Source organism: Alternaria hordeiaustralica (genome assembly GCF_023758085.1).
Source record: "Alternaria hordeiaustralica strain BMP 2776 chromosome Unknown scaffold_13, whole genome shotgun sequence".
NCBI lineage: Eukaryota > Fungi > Ascomycota > Dothideomycetes > Pleosporales > Pleosporaceae > Alternaria > Alternaria hordeiaustralica.
Genome location: NW_026056785.1, coordinates 28,790 through 52,871, shown reverse-complemented (window position 1 = coordinate 52,871; position 24,082 = coordinate 28,790). Strand labels below are relative to the sequence as shown.

The following is a 24,082-nucleotide window of genomic DNA, read 5'->3' as shown; positions in this document are numbered from 1 at the left end:
ATGGAGCCTGCCATACACTCACGCAGTCTTCCTCCACGCGTCAGCCAACAGCGCCCCACCGGCAACCATACCACAAGCACCAACACCCCAATCACTCAGCAACCCTTGTTCTAATGACCAGTGAACAGTCATGGGCGCATATGCCAGATTAGACGCAAGATCCTTCCACCACAGCCAGTTTTCCAATTTCCTGGCCTTGATCCGCTCTTCCCTCTGGATCTTATCCTCCTTCTCCCCATCACCCGAGCTCACCGATGTCGATGTAGCCGGCGAAGCGTAATACTGCTGCACACCCAAACGAACCAACTCGACACCCACATACGCAGCCCAAAACCTCGAACTCCACAACCACCACGCATTCTCCCGGGCTTTACCCACATCGCCCGTCCAACTCGCCGTTGTCAACGCGCCCTTTGAGCTCAGGTACGCGCCGTTCTCCAAGACCTGGAAACCAATACAGGACATGATGGCCGTCCACGTCAATCCCCTCAGTATCTTCTCTTTCCTACTTGCATCTTCCGGCAACCGGTCTTGATATGTATCCCGCGCCCAAGTATACAAGCCCAGTACGCCCCATAATCTCACGAAGATGCGGAAATCGGATATGACAGCCGCAAGCGCTTTCGAACTTCCAACTACTTGTGCGATGACTTTTGTGCTCGTGGGTGCTGGGAGGGAGGCTATGAGCGTTTCGCCGGGGAGTAGGACACCCTCTGCTTTCTCGGCGATTTCTGTAGCGATGGATGCGAGGCGGCGTTCGAGAACGCGGGAGAGGACGGCGTGGATGAGGGTTAGGGTGTAGGAGGTTGTGCATAGGAGGACGTCGGTGCCGCTGGGTGTGGAGAGGAGTTTGGAGAGGCGGACGAGCGTGCGGTCTGCGGTGCCAGCGGTTCTGGCGAGGTATCTTAGGAGGAGGAAGCGCAATTTTTGTATCGTTGTCAATCGTGACGGTGTTGTGGGCGTAGGTTTCGCATCAGATTGTGGAGTTGGCTGGTTTGCGCTGGTAGAGGAAGGGATGGTAGTGGAGTCCGGATGCGAGTCCTCCATGTTGAGAAAGTGAGTATTAGGGTAGACGCTCAAGGGAGACTTGGAGGCGAACAGAAAGGAGTGTCGGTGCTATCGAGCCTGCATGGTGTTGTTGATTCCGCGCGTAGAGAAAACATGACACCACCCGCGTCTTGACCGAGGTTTGCTCGGGAAGTTGCTTATCGCGTCATCGGCCCGCACGTGGAGCCCACGTTTGGCGACGACCCGTCCATCTTCATTCACATGTGACGAGAGATGGACCCTGAGAAGCTCAACCACTGCCTTCGCATCACCGATCGCGTGAGGTCTCGTGAGCCATGGTAGCAGAATCCCATGGCGAAGGCTAGTCGTCATGGACTTTGTTCTATGCCATTTGGGTTTCGTATAGAAAGCTTCGACTCGGCCCACGGCGCGGATCCCTGCCACCTCGTCGTCTTCCCCATACCGTCCCCACTCATACCGCCTCATCTATCGCGGGGAGAAGATACGAGAGCGGGCTCTCTCTCCACCTTCTTATACACCGCCTGGTCGCGTTGAACACCATCGCTTTCGCTCTCACCTCCACCTCCGCAATCATGTCGACCCCAGAGATCCCAACGCGTCGACCTACCTACCCTCTCGCTCACGCTTTCCGCCGTAAACCCCGTCGTCTCCCTCTCGTCCTCCGCTTCTCAAAGGGTGCCGTACACGACATCATCCTCATACCCGTGCTCCTCCACTCGCTCTTCACCGTCCTGATCGTCTACATCGACACCCGCTATGTGGACAGCATATCCATTCCCGCGACCATCATACCCTCGCTGTCCATAGTAGTCGGTCTGATGCTAGTCTTCCGCAATAGCACCGGCTACGACCGTTTCTGGACCGGCCGCAACTGCCTCACCACAATCGGAACCTGCGTCCGCAACCTCGCTCGAATCTGTCTCGTCAACTCCCGCGACAAAGATGGCCATGCCACGGAAGAAGAAAGAAGGGATACCGAGAACATAGTCCGTGTCCTTGTAGCAGTCTTGTACTCTATCAAACACAACCTTCGCGCGGAGTTCAACATCCCACCCGCCAGTCTGGCTACCTTGCCTCCTCAACCAAGCGTCTACCCGAACCGCTCCCGCCCGGTTTCCAGACGCCCCAGCTACATCGACCGCACTGGTAGCTTCGGCCCGTTCTATCCCCCCATTCTCACAAACAACAGCACGAGCACAACCCCGCTTCTCGGCGGATCGACTGCTACTCTCGAAAACGGCGATGGCACCACGCCTATGAAGAAGGACGAATATGTGTCGCTCCTCCCGGAAGGCTTGATGGGCTATGAAGACCAGGGTCTCGGTCTACCCTTGCAACTCACGATCCTGCTAGAAGGCTACATCCGCCGCGGCCACGATAGAGGCTGGTTCCATGCGCCTCTCTCCTCGCAGATGACTGTTCAGCTCAATACTCTTGTTTCTGCGTACGGCACTATGGAGACTATTCACAGCACGCCCATCCCTGTCGCACACCTGATTCACCAGAAGCAGGTCCTGGCGCTGTATGCATGTGTCCTTCCTTTTGCCATTGTCGATGATTACAGGTGGTGGAGTGTGCCCATTGTGGCTATCATTGCGTTTACGCTCTATGGCATTGAGGGTATCGGCGTGCAGTTGGAGGATCCGTTTGGATATGATAAGAATGATATCAAGATGGACGGGATCATTGAGGATACGAGGCAGGAGGTTATGGTGTTGCTGGAGGAGTGGAGGGCAAGTCACGAGGGAAGGGCTATGGGTGGTATGTTTGAGTGTGAGTCGTTTTGCGAGTGAAGATCCAACGACTGGATCTGAACGAAGAGATGGAGTACGACGAGATAACGAAAGGGTGAGCCACGAACTAATGTTTGTTTTGGTCTTTACGAGTTTCCATAGCGTAGATACCCCAGAAGCACAATGGCCAAACGAATGTGTCCTACACGGAAAGGAAGCTGCAAGCGCGAAGATTTGGTTGACTTTGTTACAATACATTAGCTACCGTTCTTCCGCCCTCCTGTATGTCTTGCTTACTCTTGAACTATAACACATTGCAACATGATCCCCCCACCCAGACCTACATGGAGATCATAACAATCGCTTTGTACACGCCATAACGCCCGGAAATATGCAACTGAGCCCGAAAGGAGAGGTTTCCAAGAGAAAGAAGTTGAAAGATGCAACACGCTCAGTTTGCGGATCGGCTAATCAAATCGCACCGGAGGTAGAGTCGGTGCTCCGCTGTTACTTCGCGCTCCACTGCTGTCGGAGTCAGACGGAGGAGATGTCTCGCGCATGCGGCTGCCGGCTGTCCTTCCCGCACTACCATCGAGTACAAAAGGGCCGGCGTCGTTCCTTGGGGTCATGGGACCATCCTGTACGCGATCAGGGCTTAGGCCATTGCTGCCGGCAGGATACAGAGGCGATAGTCCCACGTACTCATTCGCACCGTTGACGTTGATGGACACTGGCTGTGTGACTGACGATGTTGGTGGCGTGAGGCGGCGATCGGGCGTCTCTAGTACAGTCTGGTTCTCGATGTTTGTGATCTGATGGTGTAGATCCGTCAGATCAACACCACCGTCTGAATCGGTGCCATTGATCTGGGCGACAGAGGCACGGGGAGTGACGTGACGGTCACCTTGCTCCGCGCTGGCGTGAGGAGCCGTGTCACCGTTGACTACCTCCTCGTCACCTTCCCAATCCTCGAACTCGCCCATGTCTTCTACATCCTCTTCTAGATCTGCGACCGCCCTGCAATTTGGGCAGAGGAAGTTGGGCCATGTGGGTCCATTGAGAATAGGACGGATACACTTGTAGTGCCAGACGTGGGAGCAGGGTGCTACAAACAGGGACTGACATGGCTGTGCACTGATTAGTACGGTTAGGTCTCGATACTATGGGAGTACGTACGGCTATGGACATCAAACAAATCGCACATTCAGAGGTGTGTGTGGAAGCATTATCTCCTGTGACCTCCTTCTTGTTCTTGGCAAGTGCGCGTAGTCGTTGATGGGTTTGTTTGCTGTACGGGTTAGTGGTCGACTTCCAACGCAGACAAATCAACTTACTTGAAGGTATTTAGTCCCTGCTGCCAGCCGCGGTTACATTCCACGCGGATCTTGACACATCTGAAGATCATCTCCTCGCCGCCACGGAAATCGATGCCCAACTGGATGATGTCGCCATCCTTTATGCGGAAGGGCTTTGACTCAACGTTTGGCTGACTTAGACGGATATGGTTTAGGAAGGTGCCTGAGGAGCTCTTTACGTCTTTGATATACCAGCTGCCGTCCTTGCACCACAGCTCGCAGTGCTTCCTACTGACCACCTTGGACTTGAAGCCGATGGCAGCAGCCGACGGGGCATTGGTCTGGACTTCGGGAAGGTTGTCGCGCTCCGAGTATCTTCCTACACGAAGAATCGCGCTCTCGTCGGGCAGGGTGCGGTTGATGGTGGGGAATATGAGCGAAGGTCTGCCGGCTCGGGGGTCCTGATGCGGGATGAAACGAATCGAGGGGAGGTGCTTGACGGCGCCCGCGCTCTCGGTGGCGCCTTCCATCGGTTGGGCGGTGGCGGGCCCTGGTGTTGAGGTGGGCGTGGGTCCGGTGTTGTTGCGCACTTGCAGTTGGGGCTGAGCCGTCTCGGAACGGGTTCTCGTCATGGTGGGTTTGGGGGTAGTGGGCGGGGAGTCGGTCGAGGGAGGCTGGGGGTGGGTATCGGCCGTGTGGCTCCTCGACAGTGAATCTGGACGGGCGGCCGTGTGTTGGTGGGACGACGAGGCAAAGGCGGGCGAGGCAGGTGGAGTGTGTGTTGAGGCGCGTGGCCGTGTCCCGGTTCGGGAGTCCTCACGTGAAGCGTCGGCTTGGCTGCCGGAGTGCAGGTGCAGGTTTCGGAGGAAGCTGATGCCTCTGTGGACGCCCGTGGGTCGCTGCGAGGGCGAATTGGGGACGGCAGTCGCAACTGTAGGGAGGGCTGGGGTTGTTGTTGTGGTGAACATCACCCCCGTCAGCGGCGCAGAGCGAGGATTAAGGCCTGAAGCTGGCGTGGGCGGGAATGTGAATGCGCGAGTTTCGACAGCGTTTGACAGACGACGCAGTTTGCCCGTTTACAAGAGCACGCATGGGTGGGAGAGTCCGAGACACTGCGGCACTGGGGCAAATGATGAATGCAAATGCACACTGGCAATGGTGCGCGAACAAGGCCAGGGCGGCCTGGACGGGCCAAGCAAACCAGAAGAGGAGCAGGCCGCCTCTAGACTGGCGATGCGGGACTACCAAGAAGACGGACCTCTAGCATGTACTGGTAACAGGGTTCCAGAGTCGACATGATGAAGTCAGCTCTTGTCGGCCGTCGCTACCAGACGCACTGCTGAACGTCACGCGGGACGGTAACAGCTGCCAGGCCCATGCCCATGTCCAGGTCCATGACAAGATGGCAGATGGCAGATGGTGTCTGAAACCCCTCCGCCCTCGTGCTCCATGTGTCTGCATCACGGCGGCGCTTGTCCGACTAAATATAGTTCCCCGCGGATATATGTGAGCATCCAAACCGACATGGCCATGTTAGATAGAGTTCATGCGCTGATCGCAGCGTTGCGGTGTGGGGCCGCCTTCATGGTGTAAGGGATCCGCTGCACTGGGTCTCCGCGCACGTGACATCATGTCATCCGAAGATGGGGAATTTTTCGGAACGCGCGACGGGTGCTGCCCTCACCCACGCCAGAAATGTTAAGACCGCACACGTACCGACCGCTATCCCGGGGGCTGTCCAAGACTTCGGCGTCGCTCACACGGTCAGCACCATGCGCAGGGAGACGGAGCCTGGCCACGGCCGTCGCTGAAGAGAGGGTTAGCACTGAGTTCACGTAGCAAGCCGAAGCCATTCTAAACTGCTGTCCAGGACCCCGCCGAACTCGACCAGATCACCACCCTCCCCAATGGCATCCGCGTCGCAACCGAAGCCCTGCCGGGCCACTTCTCGGGCATCGGAGTCTACGTCGACGCCGGCTCGCGGTACGAGAACGATGCACTGCGCGGAGTCAGCCATATCATCGACCGGCTGGCCTTCAAGTCCACACGCTCCACCTCCGGCGACCAGATGATGGAGAAAGTAGAGACGCTGGGCGGCAACATACAATGCGCGTCTAGCCGAGAGTCGGTCATGTACCAGTCCGCCACATTCAACTCCGCCGTTCCCTCCACCGTCGGTGTCCTTGCCGAGACGATCCGGGATCCAATGGTGACAGAAGACGAGGTACAGCAACAGCTCGAGACGGCCGACTACGAGATTGGAGAGATCTGGAGCAAGCCAGAGCTGATCTTGCCGGAGCTGGTACACATGGCAGCCTTCAAGGACAACACTCTGGGCAACCCTCTGTTGTGTCCCAAGGAGCGCCTGCCCTTCATCAACCGCGCCGTTGTCGAGGCATACCGAAAAGAGTTCTTCAAGCCCGACCGGATAGTCGTTGCCTTTGCCGGTGTGAACCACAACGAAGCTGTCCGCCTGACAGAAGAGTACTTTGGCGACATGGAGAAGGGCACTGGCCCATCGCTCATCGGTCTCGACTCCAACAGTTCGGCATCTAACAGCGCACCGCAACAGCAAATGTTCACGGCCGACCACCCTACGCCCACCGGGGCACCACCGCAGACCTCGAAACTCCTCTCCAAGATACCCTTCTTCAAGAACCTCTCCACATCAGCCACCTCCAACGCTTCCGTCAACACATCACTCGACCTTAACTTCCCGCCGATAGATACATCGCTACCCTCACAGTACACTGGTGGCTTTCTCACACTACCACCAATCCCACCACCAGCAAACCCCATGCTCCCCCGCCTATCGCACATCCACCTTGCCTTCGAAGCGCTCCCCATCTCCTCGCCCGACATCTACGCCCTCGCGACGCTACAAACACTGCTCGGTGGTGGCGGCTCCTTCAGTGCAGGTGGCCCAGGAAAGGGAATGTACTCGCGTCTCTACACCAACGTACTGAACCAGCACGGATGGGTAGAATCCTGCGTGGCTTTCAACCACAGCTACACCGATAGCGGCCTCTTCGGCATCGCATCATCATGCGCCCCCTCGCACGTCACCCAAATGCTCGAGGTCATGTGCCGCGAACTCAAATCCCTCGGCGACGAAACCGGCTATTCTGCCCTCAACGATGTCGAAGTCCAACGCGCAAAGAACCAACTCCGCTCCTCGCTTCTCATGAATCTCGAAAGCAGAATGGTGGAGCTAGAAGACCTGGGCAGGCAAGTCCAAGTCCACGGCCGCAAAGTGGGTGTGAAGGAGATGTGCAAGAAGATCGAGGACGTTACCGTCAAGGACCTGAGGAGAGTGGCCCGTCACGTTTTCGGTGGCCAGGTCAAGAACATCGGAGGTGGATCTGGAGCGCCGACCGTTGTCTTGCAAGAGGGTGAGCAGGAGGGGCTCAAGAGGAAAGAGTTCACCTGGGATGACATACAGACGAGGATTGCCAGGTGGAAGCTTGGCCGTAAATAGAGAACTATGAGAGTGATGAGGCTTGGCTGGGGATGGCATTGTAAACGCTGTACTTGTATGATAGGTGTGGGACGAAAAGATGAATATCATGATTACCCTGCGAGCCTCGCATGAGAAACGTGGGACTTTCTTCGCTTTCAGCTTACATTAGATTGACTGCAATCTCAACCACGTGAGTTGAGGCACCTCGTACAAGGAACAGGCTGAACAGGTCTGAAGACTACACTAGTATAAAACACGCACATTGGAAGAATCTAGCGTGAACGTAGGCTCTAAGGTGTTCATGGTTTCCGTTGATTAAAGTGTAGCAAAGTTCTAAATTACGGATAATGATACTACTCTAGCCATCATCCGAGCAAGAAGAGGGGATCAAAGAAGACAAACGACCTCCTCCGTTCGCCTCCCTTCCTTGTTAGCAACCGTAATCTCGTTTGAACCACGCCTGTTCTTCCGTTATCATCAAGTCGTCAAACCACATCTCCGAATCTCCGTTTTTTTCACTGGCCGTCTGTCTGATATGTCCAAAAGTTCTGAAAGTGATCCTCCTTACACCTGCGTCATGATGCTTTGTAATCCAATATCCGCGTCCTCTTCGATCTCAGTAGTCGCGACCTCTGCGGTCTTGATCACCGCTTCCAGCTTATGAATAGCAGGGACGTTGAGAGCAACAAGATCGGGTGTGTGCGTCTCAGCTGCTTCCTCGGTGATGGCAACACCTTCCACTGCGACCTCCCCTTCCTCTTCAGTTGTGAATGAGTATACCGAGAACTCAGAGTCGGTGCTACTGTTGTTTCCCGACGCTGTTTCATTGGACGCCGTGGCATGTGCGGTCACATTTTCGAAGCCACCCGTGTACGTTCCGTTCTTGACCTCATTGCGCTCCTTCTGTTTCCGAACGCGACGTAAAGCTCCGAGATCAAATTCGCCTACAGGCGGAGAACCGGTGTTGTCGCGAACTGTGCCAGTCCGTGGGAGCGGAAGAGTAATGTTAGAGCCTTCGGAGCTGGATTCTCGGTTTGGGCGGAAGATACCCTGGACGGCGGATTTGAGACCTTGAGGTGTGAGGAGACTGGATCCGCGAGAAAGGGAGCGGGCAATATCCACGGACGATCGACGACCCATCTTGTAGAACCGTCGGCGGGGGCGGCGCTGAGCCGAGATCTCATCCATGTCAGTTTGCGTTGTCTTGAACGTTGCTTCGCTTGAATCGGTTGTGTTGGAAGAGGCGGTAAGTGGTGAGCCTGCAGATGTAGCGAAAGAATTGGAGTTGGGCAATGTCGATGGGGATGTGCCTAGAGTTGTGGAGGACGGTAGTGGCTGCGCTCGAGTGCCGATGGTACGCATGATGTGTGCTGATTTTGTCGGAAGCTCCTTCATGTCTTCGCGTGTCATGGGCGGGAACTCTGCGTTGAGTACCGCTTGGAAGGGGATGTACATTCGTTCTCGATAGTACGGGCGACAGGTGTGGCAGGCTCTTACGTTGCATCCCATGGGCTTCTGTGGCTGGTCAGTAGTCTGTTTACTGACTTCAATACATCAGAAAGTACTCACTGCGTTCATGTCAGGCATACTGTTGAAGGCTCCGTCGGTGCTATATGGCGCCTTAGCCATGGCAGCGGTGAGTCTAGAGACGACATCGCTGGCTTGAGCGGCTTGTTGCGTGTCCAAAATGACCTGTTGGAGCTCAAGCTTCAGGCCCTTGAGCTTGTTCAATTGCTTGTCGGTGTAATGTCCGCTCTCCGCTGTGATAATGATACTCTCGCCCAACCCAATCTTTTCCAACTCCTGGCGTAACGCAGACTTCACTGGCTCGATGCTGTCCTGATCCCTTGCTAGTAGAGTGCGGAGAAGACGAGGTTCGCAGTCCTGTCTGCACTCGTACAGGAACCCGATGGATGGCGAGCGCCCGCAGACGCCGCAGTGCTGCTCCTGACCGAAAACGCGGTCCATGTCCAGGTGGGTACAGTTGGGGACTCGCAGGCGTTTCCCCATTGTGAAGGTCCGGTCGAGGTGAATACCGTGAGACAGATACCGCGGGTTGGTAGGTTCGCAATCGCTGACGATCGGCTGTATGTAGACCTCAAGTCGCCAGGAGGGGACACGCGACAATTGATCCACAGAAAGTAGGACCAAAGGTGGGCGGACGGAAGAGCGTGGCAGTTGAAGTTGCTGTTCCGAGACAATGACAGGGCAGGTGCACTCACGCTAGACTGCGAGGAGTGAGTGAAGGCGTGGACCCTAAGACAGCGGCGGCGTAGCAAGAGCGACCTCGGAAACTCGTCTCTAATCAGCTCGTAATTTTTTGAGCAAGACTGAAGGAAGAGGGCAGTCGAAACCAATTAAGTCTTTTGGAAACGGCCGTTCACACGAGTTGTCACCCGCTGGCCATGCTCCACTTGGCGGCTTTGCACGTTGCGGGTTTGGCCTGACCTCGTGGGTACCCGATTTTACCAATGTAGAAGCCCTCTGACGGTCTTTGCACGTGCCTTGACTGTTTGTTGTTGTTGTCTCGCAATACAAACGACGAAATGAAATGAACGAAAGCGCTTTGACGACGCTTTGGAGCAGGACAAAGAAAAGAAAGCCACCGTGAGCGAAGAAGGCCATGCGGGGCGAGATCAGGCCAGGTGGAATGCCAGGACGTGATGCCATGTGAGGGGTAGGAAATGAGAGGCGAGGGCGTTTACGAAGAAGTTTGGGGTCGTACAAACAATGTGTCTAATTCAACATTGTGGCACCTCGACGCATGTCATCTTAAGGCATAGATGATAAGTCACGGCTACATCTAGATCATTGAGAGTCGACTTGATATCTTACCCCAGCGATGCACATATCAAAAGAAGATGGCTCCCACGAGGAATGGTGATGATGTCGTCGGCTTTTGAAGGGACCAGGATCAGTCAGCGATAAGAGCTCAGGGAAATCACTTCACGATCGACAACGACAGCGTAAGGGTCCCTTACCGCGATGAACCCTGCGCATGACTGTACTCGCCATCGCCCACGTAAATCACGATTGTCGCTGGGTGCAGAGCCTGTAATGAGCCGTGGGAGCGACTCTCGAGCCTGCTCGGTGCAAACAAGTGCTGGCGGCGGCTTCCGACGCGCTGCCATCCGCCAAAAGCATCAGGCGAACGCGCCCTCGGCATGCCGTGTAGCTCAGCTTCATCAGCTTTCCTGCAGAGAGTATGCAGATATCGCAGGCTGGAACTGAGGAAGTTGGCTGAGCACTATCATCCTCACCCATAGCCGAAACCGAGGTCGTGTTGTTGTGCCAGACCACGCGCTTCCGCATCTTGGGCTCGGCGCTAGCAGCACGGAGCACCCAAGTCGTCCGAGGTGTTTACACTTCATCCCCAGCCATCCCGACGCCTGGCCAGCTCGTCAACCCTCCCCCACAAAACACCTCGTCGACCGCAGCCCCATCTCCCACACGCGCCTATCCGCTGTCTGCTGCTGTCGCATCGCATTGAGGCGCCATGTCGGTCAAATTCGAGAAGGAGACGACGACCAAGGCGACGGCCGCCGTTGCCGACGCTGCGAGCAAAGTCAAGGATGGCGACCTCATGCACGAGCTCGGCCAGGCCCTCACCAAAGGCGGCGGTCCCAATGGATATCTCGCTGTGAGTCTTGTGCGACGAAACATGTGACGAGCCCTTCACTGACGGCACGCGCGCCAGGCCTACCTGAAGCAGCTGCAGAGTAACCCATTGCGCACCAAGATGCTGACATCGGGCACCCTCTCTGGCCTCCAAGAGTTCCTCGCATCGTGGATCGCCCATGACAGGAGCAAGTCGGGCCACTACTTCACCTCGCGTGTTCCCAAGATGGCTATCTACGGTGCCTTGATCAGCGCGCCCCTTGGACACGTCCTGATTAGCGCTCTCCAGAAGGTCTTCCAGGGGCGCAAGAGCTTGAAGGCCAAGGTCCTGCAGATCCTCTTCAGCAACTTGATCGTGAGTCCTGACCCGAACGGCCGTCAATCGTCAGCACGTCGCTAACAGTCGCAGATCTCGCCCATCCAGAACAGCGTCTACCTCGTCTCCATGGCCCTCATCGCGGGCGCTCGCACCTTCCACCAAGTCAAGGCGACCGTCAGGGCCGGTTTCTGGCCTGTCATGAAGGTCAGCTGGATCGTCTCGCCCATCTCGCTGGCATTCGCCCAGCAGTTCCTGCCCGAGACCACCTGGGTGCCTTTCTTCAATATTGTCGGTTTCATCATCGGCACCTACATCAATGCGCACACCAAGAAGAAGAGGTTAGCCGCTCTCAGGCGAAAGCACTACGGCGACGGCAGCGGCAGGAGTGTGGGTCCTAGTTCGCGCCCTGGCTCGCGCCCTGGTTCGCGTCCTGGCTCCGTCAGCGGAAGGCCTGTCGACGAGTACGGTCGTCCTGACGACCGCCCACGCTACTAAATGTCAGGGCTGGTAATGACAGCGCGATAGTCCGGATTCCTGTTCGCTGTTATATACCGATCAGCCGTGGCAACCCCAGCGGCTAAGAATGAGGCATCACCCGTCTTTGTTCATGTGTTACGACAAACTCGGGGAACGATATTCGGCTACCAGTCAGGCGCTTCACCATCTAGTGCGCTTTCATTTTCGCTCCCCTTTACGTGCTCTGTATATCCCATCTGTTTTCCTGCTCGATCATTGGAGCCGCGACTGGCGTTCGTTGCGCTCTTCGCTAAATAAATACTACTATTTTCACCTAGCCTTCGACCCGTGTCACCTCCATCATGTCGTCCTCGCGTCTAATCCCCACAAGGCATGTCTCCGTTAGTACTGACACTTGTTAGGCTGAGTGAGAAGCGGCGCCGAAAGCCGCCCACCTACCAGCGCCAGCACATCCGTTCCAGCAGCCAGTGTTTTGCAACTTTGCGTTACGTTCGCCTATACGGTACCACGCGACCTTGGCCCATGGGCATGGCGCGCAGCTGTCAGATCAAAGAAAACCTTCGGGTTTCCAGTATCGACCCAATGGTATACCACTTGGCCCGTAGCCCAACGAACCCCGACCCAGATCTTTGGCTTGCCCATGACAAACAATACGTGATAGCGTTTGCATCACGTTCGCATCAACCAGGATTCGTGCTCCATGCTGACTCTCCGAACGGAGAAGCTGCCGCCAACGACTACGTCGCGCCGGCTGGAAGCAGCCATCATCCGCTTCGGCCTCCCGCTCGACCCAACTATAAAACAGCAATGGAACTACCCTCCCGCAGAGGTTCGATCAATTCTTGATTCTTTGTCCTTTTGCCAAGACTCTCGGACCTTTACATCACTCTCACTACTCAATGACGCTCGGCTCTCCTGATCAATTTGCGTTGTTGCCGTATGGTGATCGTTTCTTTGGCGGAGCAGCGCTTGCTCGCTCGAGGTCCTACCCCTCTGATTCTGAATCAGATCTCTACATCCCTTTCGAGCCTAATGATTATCGTCCACCGCTATCGAGCGTCGCTGTCCGACTTCAAGATCCCTTCCTGAGGTGCGACAGGAATCTTGGATGGAACATTGATTGGGCAGTCGCATTCATCGTTGATCGACTAGAACAGAACTGGGCTGACGCAGCCGAGAAATTGAAGAACATTCGGATACGGGCTGCGACACTTGAGAGGGACGGGCTAGTCCAGGAGATCCCATATCGTATCTTCAACAAGCTCGATGAAGTACTCTTTGCCGGTCATCTGAAAAATGCAGTCTTCCTCGATTTTCACACCCTGGGTACCGACGTCTCAGGCGCCACCTACACGCACAGACTAGGACCAAATCCTGAGGTCAAGCGTATCTCTATCGTCTTGAATCTGGACGCGCTCGAATACGCCAAGGCGAAAGACATAGTCGCGGTTCTGATTCATCACATGATACACGCATACCTTCTGGTCGCTTGCGGCGCACAGAAAGAAGACGAGGTGGACTATGGACGCTTGGATCATGGCGTGCATTTCGGTAAGATCATGTTTACTATTAAGAAGCTCTCAGCTGTGCACGGAAGAGAGTTGTCGCCTCTCAACTATGGGCATGGCTCTTCCAACGTTCGCTACGTTGCCGAGGAACACTACAGTCCAAGAAGAAGAGAAGTAATTGAGCGTGAGGACCGGGAGCGATGGTATTGCAGCCACTGCCATAGCATCGTGCAGGGGCCATCCGAGAGCGAAGTGCAGAAGTGGTATGGGAAGGTTTGCAAGCCGCTGTTCGACCAGCCCAAGTGCGTCCGCGAGCCGGAAGTCCAAACGTACAATGAGCGGCGTCATGAGCTCGAGACGAGACGCCGCGCACGCCTTAGACCTTCTGCAAAGTCTGTTGAGTTCATGTACAAGGACAAACCAGTCCTTGTTGATGGAGACAAGATTGAGGAGTTTTTGAGCGTAGTGAGAGCATTCGAAAAGGCGGGTAGCCGCTTTCTGAAGGTACACAAGGAAGTTTCTGAAGACACGTTCGTCCGCTTCCTGGAGTTCCTGCACACTGGCTCCTACCGGCCTGACCCACGCCCATTCGCCGCTGCGGCAGCAGGTCTGGGCATCGAGCGTCGGGGGCCACCCATCATCAAACCCCAAGCAACGGCCAGTGAAGCCTGCGTTCTGACTGACGTAAAATTTGCCAAGCTGGGTACATTGATGGGCTTCGAAGACTGCAAGAGCTATGCTCTCGATCGGATGAACGCCTATGGCATCCTCAACGAAGACCCCGTAGCCGTCTTCAACGAGATCTACAAAGGCTATGAGCCAGACTCTGATCTCAAGGACTGGGCACGAAAGTTCCTCGTCCGAGCGCCAAACACTTCGAACCCAGAGTACCACACTTCGTCAATCAGCCTCACCACCATTGAACCGCCCAATCTTATCAAGCTTGAGAGTCAGCAGAGCTCCCATCGCATGCGCTTTCTCGATGCTATCGAATCCAGTGGAGCATTAGAGAACGATGTCAACAAAGCTCGTGCCGAACTCAAAGCTGCCGGTTGGTACAGCTGGTCTACGTTCCTACCGCATGAACCGCCCAGGCTGCTCACCGAGCGCTCCATGAGCTACTCCGCCCACCCATTGGCCCTCGGTCGCCGTTCGCCACTTCTGCTCGGTCGCGCATCTACACCAGACCCATGGCGCAGCGTCCACGACCTCACCAATCAACTCTCCTCCCTAGACATCGACCGTTTGCATGATTTGGAGCGCGAGAAAGAGCGCGACCGTGAGCGAGTGGAGAAGTTGAGGGACTACGAACGGGCCAAGTACAGTGATATCGAGCATGAGAAACTCAGAAAGCTACGCCGAGAGAAGGAATGGGAGTTGGAGAGGGAGAAGGACAAAGTGAGGAGGTTGGAACGGGAGAAGGAGAAGGTTAAGGAGACGCATGCGCAGTTGCAGGCTACGGCGGCGATTGAAGCGCTTTTTGGGAGGAGTAGGCATGGGGGGTTCGTTGGGGATTATGAATAAGCTGAGGAAGTATGTACGCAAGCGTAGGTGCCCAGCAGTGTTGCACAGAAAGTCGCGGCCGTGCAATGCGAGGCTATGTCCGTTTTGTGTAATTTAATCCAATCCCAGTTATAGCTTCTTCTCTCCTTCAAAGCCATTCATACTCTCCGTCTTCATATCTGTATGTCGATTGCAAGCGAACCCAGTGGTCACTATACGCCATGAGTGTCGAGCGGAAGAGGCAGGACGTTCAGAACACCTCGCATATTCACACTCGACCAGAAGCACTGGGCCAAAATGTCTCTCGTCCGGGCAGGGAATGGCACAAAGAGCGTTCTTTGTGCTTTGTTGTATCGGAGTATGAGTGATACCAATCATGAAGTCGGTGGAGAAAACCGCGAGTCTTTTGGACGAGGCTTTCTCGGCAGCGGTGTTCTGTTTGGGGTCGACAACGCGTAGCTTCACCATTCCTTTGGCCATATAGTTGAGTAGCTTATTATTTCCATCGTTTATGCTGATGTTGGGTATGCCAAAGTATCTCCAGAGACTATGAGCTTTGTTCTTGCAGTTCATTTTTCTGAATTCGAGAAGGCTTTGGATGAGTCCATCGGCTGCAGACGCGCAGGAAGACCTATATGATGCAAGTGACCAGCGGGAGGTGAGATATCGCTGCAGCGCATCGAGGCATTCCGTACTTTGTGTGATCAAATCGAAAAACTCCCTCATCATCGGCGAGTATTGTGATTCTCCATGGCTAGGAAACGGGAGAAGCTTCCATACCATACTTGGTCTCCAAACCAATTCCATAGTCTCATGTGCAGACAATGTGTCGTATATCTCTCGCTCAATCCTTGGGAGCTTTTGGAATATGTAAACCACCAGCTCCAGACGGCTTACTCCCATAGTCAGGCAGAGCTTTGCGGTGAAATTGCGTATTTGTCTACTTCTGTCATTCTCTGTCATATGTCTGTTCCGAAAGTCTCGCTGATCTTTTCGTTCCTTCGATTCCTCGCGATCTAGCGCACGGATGAAAGAACGATCTAGACAATGTCGAAAAGATGCCTGTGCTCTCATCATCTTATCGAGTGGGTCTGCATCTCTATACTGATTTTTCAGTACATCGAGTACCAATTCCACCGGCTGTTTAGTGTAATCTGGTAGGATCGGAGCAGAGGAATCCGTAACATCGCTTGCGATCCCTAGCAGAGCGTACAATCTGTCGTGTACAAGAGTGTACTGAGAGGTGGCAAAAGATTGTAATAGGGATTGCAACCTCATCGACTCCCGAAATGCTTCGGACGAAGCATCGCCATGAGAACCGCGCATTCGTTGATAGTTCACCCTGTAGCGCAACAGAGTTCTCCCAGGTGTACCCCACATAGCAGGGTCTCGTGGATTGCTACGTAAGGAAAGCCCAGCCATGGTCCAAACCACCCGACAGAGGTCGTTGGCTGTGACACGACACCCGCCCCACCATACATTCAAATGGAAGGGCAGGAGGAATTCTTGTATGATCCAAACGCGTGACCAGTATGGTCGATCCAGCAGATCTATTAATGCTTGGCGTGTTTCGTCATCAGCAGATATGAGGGAATATCGCGTAGCGAACATAGCTGAGTAGACCAGATTTGAGTTGCTACTCATTTCGCCTAACCACGCAATTGTAGATCTAGCGGTCGAGAACAACGCGTGCATCTGGCCGACTTGATGATTGCGTTCATGGACGTCATTTTGGTTGATGCCTTCAATTCTCAATCAGCTATGTGACACTCGTCATCTATCATACAGCATCTAGTACATACACAACGCATCGATCCATATTCGACTTCCGCGACCTTCATCCCACACTCGGAAACGACGGAGGAAGTTGCGGAGATTTTTTCCGACTTGTATAGTTGTGCCACAGCATTCGATTTCGTCTTGTCCGCCGCCTTGATCCCAAGTATACGATAAGGCGATGAACGAAGGTCGCTCGTCGAGATCAGCATGCGTGAGTTCGCAGCGAATTTGTTGGTCACCAGGTGCTACAGTGAGGAGGCGGATGGTCTTTCTACTTCGATCCAGCTGTGTGTAACCCAAGGCTGCCATATTTCCTCATGCTCTTTCGTGCAAAAATGTTGTGCCGCAATAAGCTCGAAACGCTCATTCGATCATGGCAGAGTGGAGGATACCAGAAGCCGATATGCCTGCTACGTTTATGAGATCCGAATTTGGGGTATCTTAGAGATTTGAGACGGAAGAGCGAGGCAACAACGAACCGGCTGAGACTCAGCCTGGGCGTTCAGTTGGAGAAGGCATCGATGCACAGCCGCTCCTGCGTGGAGGCTGAGCTCTTCGGTCTTCTGACTGCTTGATTTGCCATACAGGCCCTAGCGGTTGGCAAACCAAAGGATCTCGCCAAATTGCTGGAGGAATAAAATCTCGATCATCTGTAGCCCGCGACACGATTATAGGAAGTCGCGACTGTCGGTCGTCCTAGGACGGAAGCGCCCCGCATCATGCCCGCAAACCCCGCACAGCATTCTACGTATACACGAGAACATACCCGTATTAATCACGACACGCCCCAGCATTGCGTTTCACATTTGTTCATGCGTGGCTGCTACTAGTAATTTTCGGTCCTTTCTCGAAAGCACATCACCTTTAACTTTCACATCACCAACGTCATGACGACCAGCCAAGAGATCAACAACGCGCGCTTCAGCAAGGAAGCACTAGAATGGGATTCGAATCAGAAGCATGTAGAATCAACTTCAAAAGCACTCGAGGCCATCAAGCGATACGTGCCTGCATTCAAAGATGGAAGCAACAAAGGTATTATCATGCCACCATCCCACTACGCTCTTGAACTGACGAGCATCACAGATCTCGATGTACTAGAAATCGGTTGCGGAACTGGCCTCCTTTCCTTCATGCTAGCTCCACACGTACGCAGCCTCATCGGCGTCGACACAGCAGATGGCATGATAAGCGCCTTCGACACCAAGCTTGCGGATCTTCCAACAGACCACCCAAACCTCTGTTCAGTAAACCACTTCCTAACGAACCCGGACTCGCATGAGCTGCAAAGCGCAGCAGCGCTCCTTGCCACCCATCGCGGAGAAGCTTCATCGCCACCTTATTCGTATCGATTCGATCTTGTGGTTTCCCACCTGACGCTGCATCATATCCCTTCGATGGCGGAGATCCTAGCGACTATGCACAAGTGTCTGAACCCCGGAGGTGTGGTCGCGTTAACGGATTATGAGGACTTTGGACCGGAGGCCGTACCGTTTCATCCGATAAGTAAGAGGCCGGGTGTAGAGAGGCATGGGATTAAGAAAAGCGAGATGGAAGAGTTATTGTTAGGGACAGGGTTTAATGAGGTGAGGGTTGACGAAGCCTTTGTTCTGCGGAAGGAGGTTGATGCTGAGGATGGGAAGCCGGCGAGAGAGATGGATTTCCCGTTTTTGTTGTGTTTCGGGGTGAAGAGTTGAAATAGTCGCTGGTAGGTAGGCATTTACGATAGTGCTCGGCAGTGTCTGTGGCAGTCCAGATATGTCCGTATCATAGATCTTTCAGCAGGTCGTTCACTGCCTTTGCAGCGAAACGTTTTCGCTCGGCCTCTTCCATGCCCTCGCCCATTTCTTTGATCGCAACCATCTTTTGCATCATGACCTCCAGGTCTTCGACTTCTTTGTCTCCAGGTTCCTGACCTTCATCGTCGTCGAACCCGGCTAGTGCGCCTTTCATGCCGAACAGCTCCATGTTCATCTCCGCCTCTTCTGCCGCGAAGCTGCCTTCAAAGCCGTCGTCATCCTCGCCCAAGCCCAAACCCGCCATGCTTTCCCATTCCCCAGCCTCAAGCGCTTCCCGCACTCTATGTATTCCTGTCGCCTCGCCAAACTCATTCTTGCCCTTCTTCTCTGAGTCGACGTATTCGAAGCCGTAGTCCATGGCCAGTTCTTCCCAGTCTTCATTGCTTTTCTCAAGGTAAGGTGTTGTGGATTGGGGCATCGCGACAGCCAAACACACCATGTCACCACCGTATCCACAGGCACGCTCGATGACATCGGAAACGGCCTGCATGGTCTCTTTGATTACTTCTAAATCCTTTGCTTCGACTGGCTTCTTGAAGCAGTATATCCACGCACCGAGCGCAGTGACGACCTCACGAGCTTCGGGCTTGGTGAATTCGGTGCGCCATTCCGCGACTTTGCTGAGCTCATCGACCCATATGGGAAGATTCGCGGTGTAGTATTTGGTCTCAAGACGCCATTCGTGGGTAAGGCCGGCCGTGGTTTCGGAGGTTTGCTCTGGGGCGGACCCTGTGAGTTCTAAGCCAAGTCAGTAGATGCGCGTAATGCAGAGGGTGTATCAAGTACCCTTCAGCAGTGGGAGTACACCTGCTCCCGGCGCACCGATAGCGAGGATGCGCCGTGGGTTCTTGATCTCCATGTCCATGTTGTGTTGGTTGAAAAAGTGTCGAGTTGCGGAGTTCTCGGGGGTCTCGCCTTTGGACGTGGGGTAGGCGCCCGCCTGCCGCAGGGACTATCAGACATTCGCGACTACGCCCGGTTGCGTTTTCACTTCAAATGCCGCCGTTCATTCTTTCAGCACGGGCTACTCTTGGTGATGTGAAAATGTGCATTCATCCCATTCAAAGGTATCATCAAATTTGTGGCTATCCCAATTTTCAGCGTATGTCCAGCAAGAACGATCTGGTTGCATACCTGTCCTTCCCTCCATTGTCTAGTCCACGCACCAAATGGCGCGTCCTCGCTGCTGCTGCGCTTCCGGTAGCATGCTCTCTGCTTGTGTTGTCTTTTCGCCCGTAATTTTCAGCTTGTTCAGCGACCGCCGCCGCGGGTGCTGGCCCTAGCCCTGTTGACTGTGGCCCTTCCACGAGCAAGACCAACACCGCGGCCCCTTGTGCCTCTCGATCGGAACATGGGTGCGTTCCTGTCACCTGTCAGTGCCTGTCTCCTTCCAATAAGGCATTGGATCTTACCTCAACATGTCTGGGACGATGAAGTACCGCACATGACTTCCTCGGATGTACACTTGTTCGAGATGTGAGACGCGGCCGTCGCGGGCGGTTACAGTAATGTCTTTCAGCTGTACGTTCATGTTGTCCTCGGCTGTAGCTGGTTAGCAGAACGCCTAAGAGCTAATAGATGTATGGGGACATACCTTCAATCAGCTTGCCGCGGTAGACTTCGCCAGATGTGATCTCGAGCGTGACAATGTGACCCTGAGACCTGTTAGCGCAGGCTCAAGTACTGGTAGAGTGATTGGCGGTGAACGTACTGCTGCCTCGTTGAGGAGCTTGATTGGAATACCGATAGTGCTCGTCATTTTTCTTGTATTGATTCTCGGCCAAATTGACTGGTATTACTAGCTGAGTCCTTGGCGCGTTCGAAGCCGTAGGATGGTGATAGATCGCAACAAGTGAAGACTTCGTGTCGTGGTCGCAAAACGCACTCGGGGCGCGATTGTATCTCGTGGGGTTCGTCGCCTTCTCGGTACGCAGGGGTCTTCGGTAGCAGTGCACGGCGCAGTCTTGGATGTCGTGGGTGCAGAGCGCGTGCGCGGTGCTAATATCGCTGTCTACAGAAAGTTGAGGTTGAGCTTGGACCATGTCTTAGTCATCATGCCATCGCTCTCTGCTGCCTGCTCCTCATCAAGAACTCGATGTCTGTTCAAGCTACACCCTATCAAGTTGCGTCCATCCCATACAGGCACGTTATCATATACTGTGATATGTATTCCTCGTGTCTACGATACCAGATTCTCTCCTCGCGATGACATAGCCGTACGCTCCCCTGTAGCGCAGCGAAAACTGCCGGAACTCTGTTGAACACTGATACCACTCTGCATCTTCGATCTGAATAAACGTATAATCAGGCTAAGCGGAGTTCGCTGGTACTGGTTGCAGCGGTCGGTCTCGAGAGTTGCTCGGAACGATATCGGAACCGTCGGAAACAACATCTCTGGAAAAGCAGCGCGCAACAAGCGCGTCACCATCCCGTTCCACCATCGCAATCATACCACGCTGCATCCCAAATGAACATCTCGGGCACCCTAAACGTCTTCCGGCTGGTTTGGAATCCGACTCTTTGTCTCCCGCAGCATACAGTCTCAACCTTCAATCATCTACCCATTCCCCTGTCGAAAGCCTTTAGGAAGGATGGGGCCAACGAGCAGAAAGAGGTAGACATCCAAGCTGTAGTGCTCGACAAAGACAATTGTTTTGCTATCCCACACACCGATGAGATTCACAAGCCATACGAAGTACTGGTACGCGCCTCTTTCTGCCCAGGACGTTACTGATCACCATTTTAGGATCATTTCCAGCGCCTGCGACGCGCTTATCCAGGCTCAAAACTCTTGATAGTGTCTAACACAGCTGGCACATCATCCGATAAGAACTATACCCAGGCCGATATCTTGGAGGCCAACACCGGTGTCAAAGTGCTGCGACATACCACCAAGAAGCCTGGCTGCAAGGAAGAGGTCATGGCTTACTTCAGGGCGCATCCGGACTCGGGTGTGACCAGACCAGATCAGATCGCAATAGTAGGGGACCGCCTGTCTACAGACGTCATGATGGCAAACCTCATGGGTGGATATGGAGTATGGGTCAGAGATGGAGTACAGGGACGGGGCTTTGTAAGTGCTTCAGCTCAGAGAGCGCCTCCTAAATAATGACTTGACGGAGTCGCAAATAATGTCCTTAAGGCTAACGGAATTGTAGTTTGCGAGAGTTGAGGATAGGCTGCAGAGCTTCCTCTTCAGGAGAGGATACGCTGCGCCTGATCCTAGCCGCAATCAGTTCGAGTAATACATGAGGCAGCACGGACTTATTGAGCAAAAAGAAAGCGTATCTGCTTGTTTGACGGATGATTTCAGTCCGAGCGGTAAACCACAATTTCTCCTGCGAATTTCATCGTGGAGTTTCTTTCGTTCTGCATCACTACGAGATACACATGGAAACCTAGCGATGATTTTCAAACGTGGCCTGTCATTGGAGTCTGTCCGCTTCTATTGCGCGACATATGAAGATTTTCAGAGCTTTACTGTAAGGTCGCGACCCAAGCAACGATTGGTGGGTTTTCCCATGCAAGCGGCACACTTCCTAACCACAAACCTTAAACGATGCTGTAGTGAGCATCCTTCACCAGCCTTCGCTAACATCGACAGAAAAGTCTATTTAACAGAACCAATCCAACGCTTAGTATGTAAGTCCCTGCGTGCTCGGCTGGCCCCGCACTCGAATCCTACGGAGGGCCTAACCTCAGACCTTCCCCATCTGAGTTCACCTCCGTCCAGGCTCGACAATCTGTCAACGCCAAAGCCCAGAGCAGATAGATAAGCAGTACTGTCTCCATACTACCCAGGTATCTACTACAACGTGCATCTAGCTCCAGCAGACTTGCTTCGCAGGATCGGGCCGCACGTCGATAACCTCACCTGTCTTTCTAAGCTATGCTGCATGTCAGCATGAACGGCACTCCACCAGACTGCATCGCATGCCGGTCTATGTCACTTCAACTTACGCCCCAGAGCTTTAGCCTGCGATGAGGATAGCCTAGTCCAATACTTCGAGCCGGGCGACAAAGGATACGCCTTACGCCCTGACGACCTAATAGAAGCGTATGTTCAAAGATGAGGTAATTGCTATAAGAACGGCTCTTCTTCATCTCGAACAGCTCTTCCCCATCCCCATTCATTCTTGTAACACGCAACAGACCCTTCATAAATTGAAAGAGCTAGATAACATACGCCTGTCCTCAGCGATCTTCATCAAGTATGTCATAGTAACGAGTCCCTTCCTATAGCACGATCTACGATATATAAACTTCAATGATATACGCTCACCTTTACGATGACTAATTTCACTTAGAACGCACCCGCCAACATGGTCACTCACACCACTCTTCTCCGCGCAATCATCAGCTTCGGTCTCTTCGCTGCGCCAACAGTTGCCGCTCCAGCGGCAGTTGCCGATCCTGTAGCTCTTGCTGCTCCTGCACCCCTTGCCGAACCCGCCACTGCCGCAGCAGCAGCAGGCGAATACCTGGGGGTAAATTCTCCCATTTAAGCAATCTTGGTGAGACAAACACTAACTTCAGACATCGATGATTTAGGGCATTAACATGGACGCCTATTGTATAAAGGAGATCGGACCTCAGTGGAGAGCTCTTCGGTTTGATAGCACATGCAACGGTTGGAAGTGCTGGGATGCGTACACTAATTTCCAGACGGGTATCAACACTCCTCGGGCATGCGTTAATCAATATGGTGCTGGAGTGTATGCTCGGTGCAATGGGGATGCGCTCAGTTGGGGCTGCTACAAGGCATAGACGGAGATATGTAAATTCACGTTCTTCCTGTCACTTGTGGTTGATATGTCGCTTTCGAGTTGATGGCTTTACGTTACACTGTTTCATGATCCGTGTCAAAGGAGGACTATACAAGGTCTTTCGGATGCTAAAACACATCCATATTCACGAGTTATGTATTGGTCACTTGGCGAGTCTTCATTCGCAGTCTTCATTCCGGTTTGTCGCGTTTCCAAATTTGAAGAACGCGAACGTAAGCGAGACTTCCACACAAAGTTTGCAGGGCTGATGACATACGCCAATTTGCCGTATGTGCACTGTTTGGCAGCAGAAGGCTAGAATGTGCGCGGACTAATGGAAGGGATGGGGTTCAGGGCGGGGTGTGTAAGGGGACTAGAAAGAGTTAATAGGTGATGCGGGCCCATAGTGGTAGATGTATAACGTCCGAATCTGGAATACAAGATGCTCTAAGATCCAGAGCCTTGCCACCACATATGTTTGCGGCTGCTTATCACTACTTCGGCTACACCAAGCTGCGCCGCATAGTAGCATAAACGATTATAGACCCACCCCCTTCCCCTCCCTTCCAACGTCTAGCGTACAAGTAAGATGATCTGGTCGACAGCTGTGACGTGGCTAGTAATCAATATGCCTGGACGACCTACATGAAGGCGCATGGTCGAAGCAGGAGCAAATTACTATAAAAACTACCCTTCTTCACCTTGAATAGCTCCCGTCTATAGTCACCCACTCACTGAGCACACAGCAACAATTCTACAAATTTCAAGACCCAGACACAATCTACCTGTTCGCATC

At 53.8% G+C, this 24,082-nt stretch overlaps 11 protein-coding genes across 11 annotated transcripts; 6 read left to right on the top strand and 5 right to left on the bottom strand.

Annotated features, from left to right (window-relative positions):
• Positions 1 to 18: 18 nt before the first annotated feature.
• Positions 19 to 1,047, bottom strand: J4E84_006577 (uncharacterized protein; the record flags this gene model as incomplete). The annotated part of the gene is made up of 1 exon (XM_049389166.1): positions 19 to 1,047. One exon carries the CDS (start codon positions 1,045 to 1,047, stop codon positions 19 to 21), a length of 1,029 nt encoding a protein of 342 aa, XP_049242875.1.
• A 554-nt stretch (positions 1,048 to 1,601) lies between these two features.
• Positions 1,602 to 2,822, top strand: J4E84_006576 (uncharacterized protein; the record flags this gene model as incomplete). Its single annotated transcript, XM_049389165.1, has 1 exon — positions 1,602 to 2,822. The coding sequence occupies one exon, from the start codon at positions 1,602 to 1,604 to the stop codon at positions 2,820 to 2,822; it is 1,221 nt and encodes a 406-aa protein (XP_049242874.1).
• Positions 2,823 to 3,229: 407 nt separating this feature from the next.
• On the bottom strand, positions 3,230 to 4,689 carry J4E84_006575 (uncharacterized protein; the record flags this gene model as incomplete). The annotated part of the gene is made up of 3 exons (XM_049389164.1): positions 3,230 to 3,889; positions 3,939 to 4,050; positions 4,097 to 4,689. 3 exons carry the CDS (start codon positions 4,687 to 4,689, stop codon positions 3,230 to 3,232), a joined length of 1,365 nt encoding a protein of 454 aa, XP_049242873.1.
• Positions 4,690 to 5,752: 1,063 nt separating this feature from the next.
• J4E84_006574 (uncharacterized protein) lies at positions 5,753 to 7,535 on the top strand (the record flags this gene model as incomplete). The annotated part of the gene is made up of 2 exons (XM_049389163.1): positions 5,753 to 5,875; positions 5,928 to 7,535. 2 exons carry the CDS (start codon positions 5,753 to 5,755, stop codon positions 7,533 to 7,535), a joined length of 1,731 nt encoding a protein of 576 aa, XP_049242872.1.
• Positions 7,536 to 8,081: 546 nt separating this feature from the next.
• Positions 8,082 to 9,527, bottom strand: J4E84_006573 (uncharacterized protein; the record flags this gene model as incomplete). Its single annotated transcript, XM_049389162.1, has 2 exons — positions 8,082 to 9,032; positions 9,087 to 9,527. The coding sequence occupies 2 exons, from the start codon at positions 9,525 to 9,527 to the stop codon at positions 8,082 to 8,084; spliced, it is 1,392 nt and encodes a 463-aa protein (XP_049242871.1).
• Positions 9,528 to 11,013: 1,486 nt separating this feature from the next.
• J4E84_006572 (uncharacterized protein) lies at positions 11,014 to 11,949 on the top strand (the record flags this gene model as incomplete). The annotated part of the gene is made up of 3 exons (XM_049389161.1): positions 11,014 to 11,157; positions 11,215 to 11,490; positions 11,545 to 11,949. 3 exons carry the CDS (start codon positions 11,014 to 11,016, stop codon positions 11,947 to 11,949), a joined length of 825 nt encoding a protein of 274 aa, XP_049242870.1.
• Positions 11,950 to 12,830: 881 nt separating this feature from the next.
• On the top strand, positions 12,831 to 14,963 carry J4E84_006571 (uncharacterized protein; the record flags this gene model as incomplete). The annotated part of the gene is made up of 1 exon (XM_049389160.1): positions 12,831 to 14,963. One exon carries the CDS (start codon positions 12,831 to 12,833, stop codon positions 14,961 to 14,963), a length of 2,133 nt encoding a protein of 710 aa, XP_049242869.1.
• Positions 14,964 to 17,608: 2,645 nt separating this feature from the next.
• Positions 17,609 to 18,418, top strand: J4E84_006570 (uncharacterized protein; the record flags this gene model as incomplete). Its single annotated transcript, XM_049389159.1, has 2 exons — positions 17,609 to 17,756; positions 17,808 to 18,418. The coding sequence occupies 2 exons, from the start codon at positions 17,609 to 17,611 to the stop codon at positions 18,416 to 18,418; spliced, it is 759 nt and encodes a 252-aa protein (XP_049242868.1).
• Positions 18,419 to 18,488: 70 nt separating this feature from the next.
• J4E84_006569 (uncharacterized protein) lies at positions 18,489 to 19,385 on the bottom strand (the record flags this gene model as incomplete). Its single annotated transcript, XM_049389158.1, has 2 exons — positions 18,489 to 19,258; positions 19,307 to 19,385. The coding sequence occupies 2 exons, from the start codon at positions 19,383 to 19,385 to the stop codon at positions 18,489 to 18,491; spliced, it is 849 nt and encodes a 282-aa protein (XP_049242867.1).
• A 288-nt stretch (positions 19,386 to 19,673) lies between these two features.
• Positions 19,674 to 20,279, bottom strand: J4E84_006568 (uncharacterized protein; the record flags this gene model as incomplete). The annotated part of the gene is made up of 5 exons (XM_049389157.1): positions 19,674 to 19,799; positions 19,841 to 19,883; positions 19,933 to 20,062; positions 20,115 to 20,175; positions 20,232 to 20,279. The coding sequence occupies 5 exons, from the start codon at positions 20,277 to 20,279 to the stop codon at positions 19,674 to 19,676; spliced, it is 408 nt and encodes a 135-aa protein (XP_049242866.1).
• Positions 20,280 to 20,987: 708 nt separating this feature from the next.
• J4E84_006567 (uncharacterized protein) lies at positions 20,988 to 21,765 on the top strand (the record flags this gene model as incomplete). The annotated part of the gene is made up of 3 exons (XM_049389156.1): positions 20,988 to 21,221; positions 21,267 to 21,593; positions 21,679 to 21,765. The coding sequence occupies 3 exons, from the start codon at positions 20,988 to 20,990 to the stop codon at positions 21,763 to 21,765; spliced, it is 648 nt and encodes a 215-aa protein (XP_049242865.1).
• Between the last annotated feature and the right edge of the window lie 2,317 nt (positions 21,766 to 24,082).